The sequence below is a fragment of the Channa argus genome, chromosome 2 (genome assembly GCF_033026475.1).
Source record: "Channa argus isolate prfri chromosome 2, Channa argus male v1.0, whole genome shotgun sequence".
In the NCBI taxonomy this organism is placed as follows: Eukaryota; Metazoa; Chordata; class Actinopteri; order Anabantiformes; family Channidae; genus Channa; species Channa argus.
In genome coordinates this window covers 11,282,269-11,296,091 of record NC_090198.1, presented here as the reverse complement: position 1 = coordinate 11,296,091, position 13,823 = coordinate 11,282,269, and the positions used below count along the sequence as shown (strand labels likewise).

The 13,823-nt window shown below is 39.8% G+C and overlaps 2 protein-coding genes across 6 annotated transcripts in view; both read right to left on the bottom strand.

The window, feature by feature from the left end:
• myo5aa (myosin VAa) overlaps nt 1–6,405 on the bottom strand; it is a 50,249-nt gene extending 43,844 nt beyond the window's left edge. For 4 of the 5 annotated variants that reach the window (XM_067495332.1, XM_067495328.1, XM_067495329.1 and 1 more), the window contains exon 1: nt 2,694–2,957. In XM_067495332.1, the coding sequence (XP_067351433.1) occupies nt 2,694–2,942 (249 nt within the window). In that variant the 5' untranslated portion in view covers nt 2,943–2,957. Of the gene's footprint in view, nt 1–2,693; nt 2,958–6,152 lie in introns of those variants that run through there. The other variant, XM_067495331.1, reaches the window with a different exon arrangement.
• Nucleotides 6,406–9,509: 3,104 nt separating this feature from the next.
• On the bottom strand, nt 9,510–13,050 carry arpp19a (cAMP-regulated phosphoprotein 19a). The gene is made up of 3 exons (XM_067495326.1): nt 12,882–13,050; nt 12,008–12,130; nt 9,510–11,249 (listed from the first exon to the last, which is right to left on the bottom strand). Exons 1-3 carry the CDS (start codon nt 12,936–12,938, stop codon nt 11,079–11,081), a joined length of 351 nt encoding a protein of 116 aa, XP_067351427.1. The 5' UTR covers nt 12,939–13,050; the 3' UTR covers nt 9,510–11,078.
• Nucleotides 13,051–13,823: the final 773 nt, after the last annotated feature.

The following is a 13,823-nucleotide window of genomic DNA, read 5'->3' as shown; positions in this document are numbered from 1 at the left end:
CCAGGGTGATTCATCTGGCACACTGTCCAAAATGCAGAGATTTTAGGTTTATTATCATAGAAAAAAGAAAAGCAGCAAATCCTCACATTTGTCATTCTAATTGCAACTTGTCATAGTCTTTTGTTAGACACCCTGTCTGGTGCATTTACTGGACAGAGGGTCTAATAACAACAAATTCACCTTGTGAGGCAGGCTTACTGTCTCTGAGCAAAAATGACATCACTAGCACAATTTTCTCACAAAAAGCTTTAAAAAGCTCCTTCACACAACACATTATAGATCTGTTTTATAGGCTGAGCAGGGTTAATCATGACGAGTCAGCTTGACAGAGTGCTCCGTTTACATGAACAGATCCCAGGGCTAAAAATACTGCAATAGGGCAATCTACAACATATATTTCTATCCAAGCAACTCGTTAATAACTTTAGACTAAAGGTGGCAATATGCTGTGCTGTGTTCAACTGCATTTCCTAAAGTTGAAAATAGTAATGCTCTGGGCTTTCGGTGGGCTTTTAGTGCACAGTAGCAGTCAACAGGTCACTTCACAGAAGGGAAAGGCTGTGGTGATGCTAATCCCAGTTTAACTGAGACAAAGGATCAGAGCCTGATTAGGCTAACTCAGGGTTTAACAATGGCTAATCTTATTCCAGTAAAATACACCGTGATTTTATTACACCAACATATGGCACAGGTTAGCCCTACGGCAAATGCTGACAAAATAATAACTTATGGTAAATAGTCACTTATATAGCGTTTTTATCCAGAGCGCTTTACAATGTTGATTCGCATTCACACACACACACTCACACACCAATGGCCGTGGCTGCCATGCAAGGTGCTCACCTGACCCACTGGGAGCAACTTGGGATTCAGTGTCTTGCCCAAGGACACTTCGACATGTAGGCAGGAGTGGGGATCAAACCACTGACCCTGTGGTCCATGGTCAACTGCCTTTATTTATTTATGATTCATGAAATAATGTAAGCAACTGAAAAGACCTTAGTAAGAAGAGGGCGAAAAAAATATGCATATTAAATAATACAGATTCAAGATTAAACTGCTCCCATTTAAAATACACAGAGAGATGGGCAAACTTAATTTTATCGTTTAGGTTGGCAGGATTTGGCAGATTTCAGTCTTGTTTGTTCCAGCTCTTGATTCTACTGAAACTCCTCTGGGTGTTGGATCATTCCTGCTACCTAGGGACAGACGAGTGAGGGTTGGAGGTCACACAGATCAGCACATTTGAAATGACGGTGGAAACAGTAAATGTGAACGTATTGTATACGTGAATGTTTTCTTGGGGGTGGAGGGCTTTAACTGCAGGGCGAGGCATTCATAAGAGGTGTTTACAAATCTATGCTTAGTCGAGAGATTAGAGGGACTTCACCCTGCTTATACTGAGCTCCCAACTTTCAATCACACACTGAAGCCTCCGCGCTCTGCTTTAATTTCTGAGAACCCGCGTTCCTGTCAGACCACGTTCAAGGAAATTATTTCTGAAATACCTTAAAATATTTGTAAAAGTTAAAACTCCAGTTAGGGAGAATGAAAGCAAGTCAGTATGGTTTTAACGTTCCCACGCTATAACCCTGCAAAAATAATTCTTCTCTGTGGTGAAGAAATGATGAGTGAAATAATCTTGTTCTTAAACTTTAAGAACAATGTGAATATAGATACAAAATCAAGCAGACAGAAATTAAACCTTTTACAAACCATTACAATTATGGACCAGCAGAAACAAATAGATCCCCCCCATTGGTATGTGAAAAGTGTTTTGCCTGCATATTCTCAGTAAAGCCGTCAATGTAGAACCAGACTGCAGAAGCCTCGTCACATGATGCCACTCATGTGAGAATCTGCTGTTTTTCTGCTCAGCTGGGCAGACACAGCAGGATTTACAGACCTTAGTGCTGGTGGAAAGTCTGGTAGAAGGGAACCTCCACAGTTCGACTACACCCTGTAGTGTTACCTTACGAGACTCTACTAAGAAGCAGTGATGCTGCCCAGAACCTAATCACATTACTTTAGTCAGTGCTAACTCTTGAAGTGGTGCAGTTCACTTCTGCACGTTACAGTATGTCAATGTAGCACAAGAGGATGTTAGCACACAGCCGAGCTTCTGATTTATGTTTGTGCCAAACATAAAGGCCTAAAACCTAATATAAAACACAATGAAAGACGCTACATTCAACATTACATTCATGTTCTCTCCAGTGCTGAACCTCTGATACCCAAAAAAGAAAAAGATTTTTGTGATCTGTACATTAACAGTACAGGTCATCACTCAACAGTTAAAAGATACACATACCCTAAATATATTACTTAAGGCTACTACTGATTACATTTGGACAATCTGATACCGAAGGCAGCTCAGGCCAAGATGTGATCTGTTCCTAACCAGCAGCGCATATAACTCTCATGTTTTCACAGAAACACATTTTCTACAAAGATTAATCCTGGAAAAGGGTGTGTCTGGACTAGGGCTCCATATTCGCTAGTAGAGAGGTACTGCACCATATTTAAAACATTGAACTTAAGATCACTTATAGAAGCACGTGTTCTAACACTAAGTTTAGTCCCTCTTTTTGACAATATCACATGAGATTTTCTGTTACATACGGTATCAACTTCATCAGCAAATGGAGGGATGAGGGCAAAATTAAAAAAAACTTACAATAAAAACAACATACCTGGACAAACATATACTCCAACTCCTGGTTCATCTTGTCTTGGCTTATCAAGCTTATAAGCTCATGCTGCGTATTGGCTGGCTCTCCGATACCTCCAGTCACACAGGCCACAAGAACAGTTTCTAAGTGCTTGAGCACTGAGCCCGAGAGCTCACTGGTGAATGAAACCTTCCCATTGTGTCTGCAGACACAAGCAGCGTTCACAGACGCTCTCCAAGGTTCTTCGCCCTGTGACAGATAACTGGCCATCCCATCATCATACAAGGGCTTCCTTCCGTGGTCACATGAGATCTGAGGCAGACAGACTCCCAGGCCTTTCCCACAAACCACTGACATGAGTTCAAAGAACAACTGCCAGACAGATGCACAGAGGAGTAGAATCTTCAATAACAGTGGCTTTATCAAACCATACTAATTACCACAATACCACAATAAATGAACGACTGCTACACATTCTCTGTGGATCTGCCTTCGTTTTTCTGTGTTGGCAATGACCACATGCCATTTACAATATTTGAAGTAAACACAAATATTGTATTTATTTCAAATATATTATTATATTTGTACTGTAATATTATATATATTACAGTAAATATTTGAAGTTTACAAATATAAAATTAAGTTTTTTGAACTGAAAATGCTGCTTTGTGTTCTGTATACAAAGCATATATTTATGATTGTCTCAAGATAGGTTCCAGGTATATAATTTAGTTTACAAATACTGTAATATTTTTACACTGTGGCGATTAAAATGTTTAACTTTTTTTTTAGAGTTATATGGTCTACATCAAGGTTGCACCTGATTTGATTATTCATCTCTCCTAAATGTATTCAGTCATTCAATAAAATGTAAAAATTCATATTTAAGCAATATTATCATATTTTTATTAAACCCCACATAACATAAAAAATACTGATGATGCTTCTAGTGGCCCAGCACTAAGTGACTGCTTTTCTGCTTTTCTTGTTTTATAAATGACTTTTGGCACTTGATGGTCAGAGTTAGCCTTAATTCTCTCATGAGTTAAACTGTAAATGACATTTTAAAAGCATGACTACACTGTTTTCTATGGCTTGAAACTAATACATTAATGGGCAAAGATGCAGAATATAAAGTGCTGTGTTGCAGTCATTGCTTTGGGCATTAAACCAAGTGTTATGACTTAAGAAATGGTTTGATAAAACTCTATTTTTACAATGACTATGCAGCCGGTGTCAATCTTTTTATCCAACTCAGAGCAATTAACAAAGCAAGTAAGCTCTACTATATGAATATGTATCCATTCTCATTCTTACTTGAAACCATAGAGCACATGAGGCTGGTTTGCAAGGTTCATTAGTGTGTCACCAGCTCCTCCTCCTGAGGATCAACATTCAATCACAGCTAAACTAAACTCTGAACTGCAATTAGAGCCAAAGCACCTCTGCATTTCCTACAGAAGATGCTTGTGATTAGGAATCTGCAGAAATCGTTTTCTTTTAGTTTAGTTTCGCCCATAAATCAATGCTGAGTCTAGTCATTCTAAAAATACAGCATCTACAAGTACAGTCATTGTAAAACAATCTTTTAAATGCAGTATGTATTTTTGAAACTCTGGGTTGTGTTTGGAAGAGCTTTCAGCTCTGAGTCATCTAATGGAGCATCGGCTCAAGTTTATTTCCATGAGAATTTCCTTCTCTTCCATTTTGTTACAAAGCACTGTTTCGTGCACATTCAGCTCCTACTGTATTTTGATCCCAGTTTCTTATAACTTTAGATCAAGTTAATGGAACAGATTAACACGGGTCCAATGAAAAGGTCTTCACCTCTGACTAACCACTCGTTCCAGTGGTGGTCAGGTCAGACAGGAGCCAACTCAAGACTTATATTGCACATGTGTGTGTACATGTTAACCGAGCAGATTAGACCTCCTCAATACCCTTCTATAGGGCTGACTCATACGCATAAAGGGCAGAGTGTTACACCCTTCTGTCTGGAAAAATAAATCACAGAGAGGGGTCTGACTTCAGAGGCTTCCTGCTAAAACACACTGTGCCATTCAAAGCAGAAAATAACTTTGGATTTCCCAGCAGTCACGCTAACTTAAACATCTAAAAGTTTCCCTGTTCATGGCAGGGTGAATGGCAGCAACCATTAACCATTTCAAATAAAAAATGCTTTTGGGCTCCCACAAAATTAATTTTAAATGAATGAAAGACTATTGAGCCATTTTTTTGGCTCTCTTCACAAAGGTCAGAGGTTTTGATCAGCTGCAGACCAGCACCCCAGGAGCTGTCAAAGACTGAAAAATATCAGCACTGTCCATTTGCTGACACAAGGTTTAAATCAGTGTCATTTGCTTTAAGGACACCATCTCTGACCACTTGTCAAAACTAATTTAAAAGCACTCATCACATACAACACCCTGGGGAAAAAAGAAAGCTATCAACACGAGATACCTGGTCCTCAGAAGAGTGGTTCAATTTCAAATAAACTCCAGTGCTAAAGTGTAGTGCAGATTTAAAAAGGCAATTGCCCTCATCACACAGACAGTCACGTTTCCTCTCCAACACTACTGTTATTCAAGCTGAACACACCAGCTGTCACAGTAGGGGGATGGGTGACTCATCTCCTTCTCCACACACACACGCATACACAATTTTACCTTTGCAACCACGGACAAAAAACAGCAACACCCGCTTGTGTGTCTTTGGTGAGTGTATAGCTACATATAAAGATAGCTACACTGAGGCTTCGGGGCCTCTACCAGTCTACTCACAATGGATGCTAAAGAAAGGATGCTGCGCTCATTGCAGCATCTCAGCGGTACCCAACCTTATAATGACTGGGCTCACGTCCCAAAGAAAACGTGTTTTACAACAAAGACAAACAAAAGTACAAACACAAATGTCAAACTAAAGGTCAAACAGATGTAAAAGTCTGAGGTTAAGCCAAATATTAATTCTATAAGCATAAAAACCAGAGCCTCCATGATGGCTGGCACCGCCTTTGCATCATCCCAGCCCACTAGCTTCCAGTGGGAGATGATGCAAAATATTTAGGCCCGGAGAGAGACACATATTGTTTTGGTCAACAAGCTAGGTGACAACCTCCCCCTCCCCCCAAAAAATAGATTAATAAATGCGACTTTATCAAATATGGATGATGACCAAAATGGGGCGCCTCGCTCTCTCTTTTCCTCAGCTTCACGCATTTCATCTATATTTAACCATCTTTACCACCACCCTGCGTGTTCTGTGTGCTTTAAAAACGCCTCCATTCATTTAGCTGTAAAAGCGCACATCACTTGGCTTGCTGATAGAAACACCCGATTTCAGTAGCACTGTCCGTTCGTTTGTCGGATGAACAACATACATTTATTTATTTATTTTTGGCAGTATTTTACAGGCGGCTGAATCTGGGCTCGTTTAGCCGATATGCTTGCACCCTGCCACACACAAAAATAGATACTTTTTTACCTTTGTGTACAGCTCTGATGCTGCCATGACGGTCGCACGCTATGTCCTTTCTCCAATCTGGGCTAAATCTCCAGCAGGTTTCCGCACTGCATAGGACCGAGCGTTTGTGTTCATAAGGCGGGGGAAGTAATCCTTTGTGGCTGCAGGGACTCAAGGTGAAGATATGTCTCGTATCGCCATGATAACCTGACGAGCAGAGGCTGCTGAGGTTTCGGCGTCTCACTTTGCATTCTGGGTATGATGGATGAAATGATTCAGCCGAACACAGCCGCGAGGGAATCTGCGCCCCCTGGCTGTCAACAGTGATAATGAACAGCTATTCTTTTACAATAATGCCAAATAATATTCTTGAGAAAAAAAAGACTAATCTACGTGATGTGATGTGTTTCTTTTTCTTCTGCAAAATTTTGTCAGTAACATAATGTTAAGGGTACAGTATTTCATGTCACTGTCTTTCTGCTGTAAATTGTCATGGCACCCAGTGGTGGCCCACTTGAAGCATCATCAGTATTTTTTATGTTATTTAGGGTTTAATAAGAATACGAGAACAATACTCAAATATGGATTTTTTTGATTTATTTTTTGTGTCTATCCTACACCGAACGCATATTTCAGCAACAGTTCAAACAGATTTGATCAGAATAATCACCAACCTACTGGGGTTAATTTGGAACTACAATTTTGAACCTGAAATAATGTCCTGAGTTTATAATTTCTTCATTAAAAATTGATAAAGTTCCAAATACACGTATATCCAGATTGCACATGATACAAATGTTGCTTCTTAATATTAACTTGTAATTTGAACTCCTGAGAAAACCATTCATTCAGATTTTTGGAACCTTATATTGTATATTGTCCAGGCCCATTAGCTAGATTAACTTTAAGTTTGCCTCATAAATCACTGTGTAGTATTTGCCCTTGACAGCTGTTTTTTTCTTTTCTAATTTTCCTGTTTTCTGATAAAAAGCCCGTTTGTATGTTTATATATCGTTTACTTACTTGGATTACTGGAATTTATTTTAATTTGCAACGTTTTTTTTCAGGGATTGGGGTAGAGGGTGCATTACTGATTGATCCTATCTTAAGTTTTTTTTTTAAATAAAAAAATAAAATTGTGCAAATGTTGAGATATCAGGATATCCTAAAGCAGCGGTCACTAATAGGCGAACCACGGTCCGGAGCCAGAGCCGGAACCGACGTATCATTGAGTTTTTATTCCGCTGTGGCCGAGATTACATATCGACCGGCGACTTTTGTTACTTTTTTATTTTATTTATTTATTTATTTATTTGTAATAAGACTTTTTCTTTTATTATTATTTTGTCTCAAATCCAGGTCAACAGCATACAACTTTCGGGAGGACCTGCTGTAACTCCAAGACCATGCTTGCTCAGCAAACGGTCCATCAGTAAAAAAGGGAAAGGTCAGTGCCTCCTGTTAGCACAACATCAGCTGAAGAACTCACGGTGGGAAGAGCAGGGGCAAGTATGACGTGATCGGACAAAACAAAACTTTTTACAAAGCTTTTTCAAATAAGTCTACAACAAAAAAAGTCAACTCCTGTTTCTACCCCGCTACTCAGCAACAGGGACATCCTACCTGTCGGTGATTGGCCAGTCCTCGTTGCTTAGGCATGAAGACTGTGATTAGTCAAGGTGAGAATGTCAGCCAATCACAGGCAGAGTAGGGCGGGCCTTCACTGAATAGAGGCGCGGAAAACCTGAATTCCGATTGAAAACAGCGGCGTGACAGTGACAGGGAGAGAAACATATAAAGTCAGAAAACAAGTGAAAGAAGAAGTGGTGAAATGTAAATCAGTGTGTCATGGCTTCACGGAAAACCGCATGTTCAATTTCTGGTAGGAAGCTCAAAACCGCGGGGTCTCATCTCAGACGGTGGCAGTGGCGATTCGGCTACAGAAAATAACAGATTTTAAAGCCAACTACACTCCAGAGTTCCACAGAAAATACACGTTGAAATGACATTAAATTATAGCTTTCTTCGTTTAATTTCAGTCGTTGACTTCACACGGTGATATAATTGAGTTATACAATACAATTAATTTATCTACATTACAGTAGCATTGTAATTGTAATTCATCTTAAACATGATGATGCTGCGGACCTGGACGTGTGGAAATTTTCTTTATCCGGACCAGACTTTCTCTAATGCATGAAATGCATGATCTTCCACAAGGGTGGAAGATAAATCAATGCATGGATGGGAATAACATGCAGGAACATCTTAGTATAATGCAACTACAATACCATTGCAAATGGGTCGAATTGAAGAGCTCAGGCTGGAGTTCTTTCATGTACAGTGTAAAACCCCCTTCCCTTTTTTCAATTTGTTATTCGGCAGCCTGATACTACAACTGCTCAAACTGTGAGGTCAGATTTTTTCTTTATTAATCCACACTTAGTACCGAATAATAAAGTCAAAACAGAATTTTCAAATGTCTGTAGTCTAAAAGTATTTAAGACTCTTTACTCAGTACTTTGGTGAAGCACTTTGCAATAACCGACTCAAGTCTTTTTGGCAAAGACAATATTCTGCCATTCTTATTTGCAAATCTTCTCAAGCTCAGTCAGGTTGGATGAAGACCTTCGAACAGCCATTTTCAGGTCTCTACAGAGACGTTCAATAAAGTTCAAGGCTCTGGCCAGGCCACTCTAGGACATTCACAGAGTTGCACCTAAGACACTCCTGTGTTATCTTGGCTGTGTGCTTAGGGATTGTTTTCATGTTGGAAGGCGAACCTACAGCCCAGTCTGAGGGCCTGAGGACTGTGGAACAAGTTTTCATTGAGAAAAACTGTACTTTTTTCAGTTTACCTCAACCCTGACCACTCTGCCATAATGCCCAGATTGGTGGAGGGCTACAGTAATGATTGTCCTTAGAAAACCTTATTCAATCTCTGCACAAGATCACTGGCGCTCAGTCAGAATGACCATTGAGTTCTCCATCACCTCTCTTGCTGAGTTCCTTCTCCCCTAAATGCTCTGTTTGGCACAGCAACCAACTTCCTACATTTGAGAATTATGGAGGCCACTGAGCTCTTTGGAACCTGCGGTGCAGCAGACATTTTTTGTAGCCTTCCTCAGATCTGCCTTGCAATAATCCTGTCTCTGAGCTGTGCAGGAAGTTCTCTTCACCTCATGGCTTTTGTTCTGATTCGCATACTCAGCTGAGGTCTTCTATAGAGAGGTGCATACGTTTCACAATCATGTTCGATCAATTTAATTTACCACAGTTGGACTCTAGACAAGCAACAAACAAAGAGAAATCAGAGGCACCTACGCTAAATTTCAAGGGTTGCCACAAAGGGTTTGAATAACTATGGAAAAGGTAATATTACAGTTTTTCCTTTTTAATAAATTAACAGACATTTCTTAAAACAACACTTGTGACACAAATAACCATTTGTGCAAAACTATTTTATTTACAAAACAAAATGGCACAAAATGACATCAGGGCAGGCATATACATGCACAGCTGAGACGGATACAGTCTGAGCTGTCTACTTATTAACACAATGCAGGTAAACTTCAGTCTAAGGACCCTGATATAGCACCAGAAGAGGACAATTTAGATCAAGATTTTTCCCCAAACTCTACACAATAACACAATTTGTTCCCAGTGCACAGAGCTACCCCAACATTTTGTTGCAAAAGATTTATACTTGTACAGGGCACAAAGATCCTGGAGACAGAAGTGTCTTTCAATTCCGGTATATAGCTCTGCCCTGCTTCTAGCAGGGTATAATGCCTCATTCATAACAACAAGGAGCTAGAAACTTTCAGTCCAGGAGAGGACTCTGTCGTCATCTGTGTCAACCCATTGCACAACAAAAACAGTAATATTTCCCAGAATATTCAGAATAACCATCAACACTATCGCCTCTTCTGAAATTGTAACTGCAACCCAGTGCTTTTATGTTAAGACTGAGCTATTCGGCATCCATTTAAATACCTGCTGGTCAGTGCAATCTAAGAAATTAAAATGGAGCTTAGTGAGGTCTGTGTTTGAGAGTGTCAGACATGCAGTTCCTGACACTCTGGCCATCTGTGGTCCTTTAATATGGCTTTTACCATGTCCAACAATCAAAGTGTTAACAAAACAGAGTTTGGCATCTGTATTATTATATTCAGCCAATTACTCAAGCGTAATGACAACACAATTCAGAAAAAGGACATTCAGTGAGCGATAGAAATCTGATAAATGTTTTAAAAGGCTGGCATCTGCCCCCTGTGCCAAACAAAAAGCAAATATATATATATATATATATATATATATATATATATATATATATATATATATATATATATATATATATATATATATATATACACACATATATATATACGCATATATATATATATATATACACATATATATATATACACACACACACACACACACACACACACACACAAACACACTTCCAAAATGAGGCATCCTGATAGCCATACTAAATCCCTCCAACCACTTAAGATGCAGCATCTGCTACTTGCTACTGTCTTCAGCCAGTAAAACATTGTATCGGTCATCTAATAATAAAAGAGGAGTCACAGTCTGCTCTTTACACCCACTTAGTTGGCTGTTTTTCAGTGTATCCTACCCAAAAGTAAAGAGGACATTAAAAGGGACTTGGAAAAGATAAAAGAAGTACTGTCAGTGAGTGATGGGAAGTAGTGAGATGGGGAAAAAAAGGATATGAGGCATTAGAGACAAATCCAGGTAGATCAAAAACAAAAAGAATATGCAAGACGTTAGTTGTGGGATAATGTTGGGTTGGGCTGGGGACAGAGGCTGGGGACAGAGTGTAGAAGAGAGGGAGATGTTAATTTACAGCTGTGAGACTAGAGTTGAGAGGGTTAGGGCTGGGAGGTGCTGCAGTAGCTGTTGGAGACTTCGTGTGCATCAGCCTGCCAATTTACTGGCCACTAGAGATGGTTTTCTCTGAGGCAGGTCCTGGGGGGTGGGGATGTGGTCCCCTGTGATGTCGGTCTTCTCTGGTGCAGCTGTTGGTAACTGTTTGTTCTTTGTCTTTGCTTTAGCCATGTTGTAGTCGCCTGAGTCAAAGTACTTTTGCTGCAGACAGAAAAAATTTTATTAAAAAATAAAATAAAAGAGACCCTGTTCTACAGTAGCTAACAGAGGCAGAAAAAGGGAGTGTCAGCAAGTAAAAAAGGAATCACAATAATGTTTTATAAAAGTGTAACAAACCCCACACATTCATTACACTGCAAGAATACTCAGAATATGTTTGATAAAAAAACACTAACCAACAATAACCAACTAACTATTGTAATTTTATAAAGAGTTATAATTCTTCTTACCCAGATTAAGTAATCTGAAAACATTCAGTTCTGTTTGAACTGATGAACTGACGATGTAGGAAAGCAAACTGTAATTTGCAAAGCCAGCTATATTTGGCACAGTTCGGTATGTTTGCTGTATTTGATAGATTACTTGATTAAAATTCTTTCACTCAAGTTTTTGACTAATCAACGTATCATTTTAGCACCCTTAAATGTAAATGTGTCTTTTTCAAATTAATTAGTTAAGTCAAATAGGCTTGGAACCCATTTGAAAAAAGTCCAACTATAGGGTCTGTTACTAGACCCTAAAACAATAAACACTTAAGATGAACAAAGTTCAGGTTTTGTTGACACAGCTTAGGTGTTGATTAAGGTTCAATGTTTATTTTGTGGTGTTGGGAATTCGAACTGTGTTATTCTGAGAGGCGAAAAATAAGGATGTAAATCACGGAAGTCCTTTGTAGCTAAAACAACTGCCATGAATTAAACTCTGAATGCCCTGCAGACAAACACAGGAGATTTACTCACCCCTTTCTGAAGTCGTTTGCGAAGCAGATCAGAGCCTCCAGGTTTATTTCCTAAATTTGGGTATCTGGCTTTAAGTTTGGCCTCTTCAGCCTTCTCTGGACTGATCCCCTTCTCAGGAAGCTTCTGGAACCAGGCAGAAATTTGAGCTTTAGGATAAGAGACAGACTTTGCAACACAGAACACATTTGCCATGTGCTACCAAGCTCACACTCAAATATCCCTCAGCTGATGTCACTGCGGTAACGTTAGAGAGATAATCTGTCCTTACAGATCTTATAAGACCTAAATCGTTCACGTCAACACCCAGTTAACAATCAGGGTAACAATGAGCGGTTAACCATATTAACAAACGTTAAGATTAGTCTGGCTGGGTTGTGGTCAAATTTCTGCTTTTTTTTTTTTTTTTTACATCAAAATAAAATAAGCCGGTTTGCTTTACACCCTCCACATCCAGTTGTAATTTCGAAAACGTAGAACCATGGTTCAGAATCTTTTTTGGGGAGAACTAAACCCACGTTAGCAGCTGAGCTAACTATTGCCGAGGATTTCCCAGTGTGTAAATGTCATAACAGTTAGCTTAGCAAGTGGCGAGCTGCTAACATTAGCTAGCGGTGCGTTATCTAATATTCACACCAAGCAGGCGACAAACTCGCTCCATTAACGACAGACAAGGCAGGTCAGTGAATCAGTAACGTGTTGTCGTTACAAACTTTAGGAAATAGCATTAACTATTCTCATCAGGGATTAGTAGCTGGCTTCATATGACATGTCAACAATAACGAGGGGAGGGGGACGATGAAGCTAAGCTAACATGTAACGAAGCCGCAACGAAGTCACTGGCGCTGCTTATCAAATACTGTAACGTTAACTGTACCTTCTCCTCCATTGATGTCTCCTCGAGCATCTGCGTCTCTTCGTTATCCCCCGACATTTGTAAAAGTTGGTGATCTCGACAAAAGATCGCTCGGTACTTGGCCAAGTGATCCACAAACCCCCCCCCCGCTCTGACTTACTGTGCCCACACGTCCGATCCCGGCGCTCACTTGCGCACCAGAAATACTACGTCACATGCGGAGACTCCATGCGCGCTCACGTTCGGGCACTCCTGCCGTGCACCTGCGCACACAATGCTGGATATTTACGTTGCATAACAAACCGATCAGCTGTTAGACAATTGTGCGGTTTTACAAATCCAGCCTTAAGTCAAATAAATCCTCCGCTCTGGATCCGATTGACGCTGGCGGGGTTCGGTTAGTTTTCCATGCTTAATTCCAAACAACTACTTCATGCTTTGTGTTCTATTGCAGAGACTAGATGAACTCTGATAGCAGTATGCTCACCAAGCAAAAAACACATAACAGACATTATGAGGATAACTGACCCACAACCGGACTGACACCATGCAAAAAGTAAATAATGCATGCAAATGCAATGACGCTGCGCAAATGCGTTTATAATGCCAGCGGCACGCATGTTAAAATGACCATTACCACCTGTTCTGTGAGCCAAACTGACAAAAATACTCACCTGGTATTGCCTCCTGACACAACCTCTTAGTTTTGAGTTTCGTAAACAAGTAAGCTCAAATTGTACCACCCACCATAAAATTCAGGGAAAAATATCAAGGTTATGCTTTCAGTCCAGTGAAACTTGCTTTTTTGATGGATACAGTTTTGTGACATTTGTAATATTTGTAACTCAGAGAAAACTGGAATGAAGTATATTAAAGTACAGTATATTACCCTTAGACACACAGAGCCACAGTCATTTTATAGCACTGCTCATAATAGTACCAGTTTTCTTTCAATTAAAATCC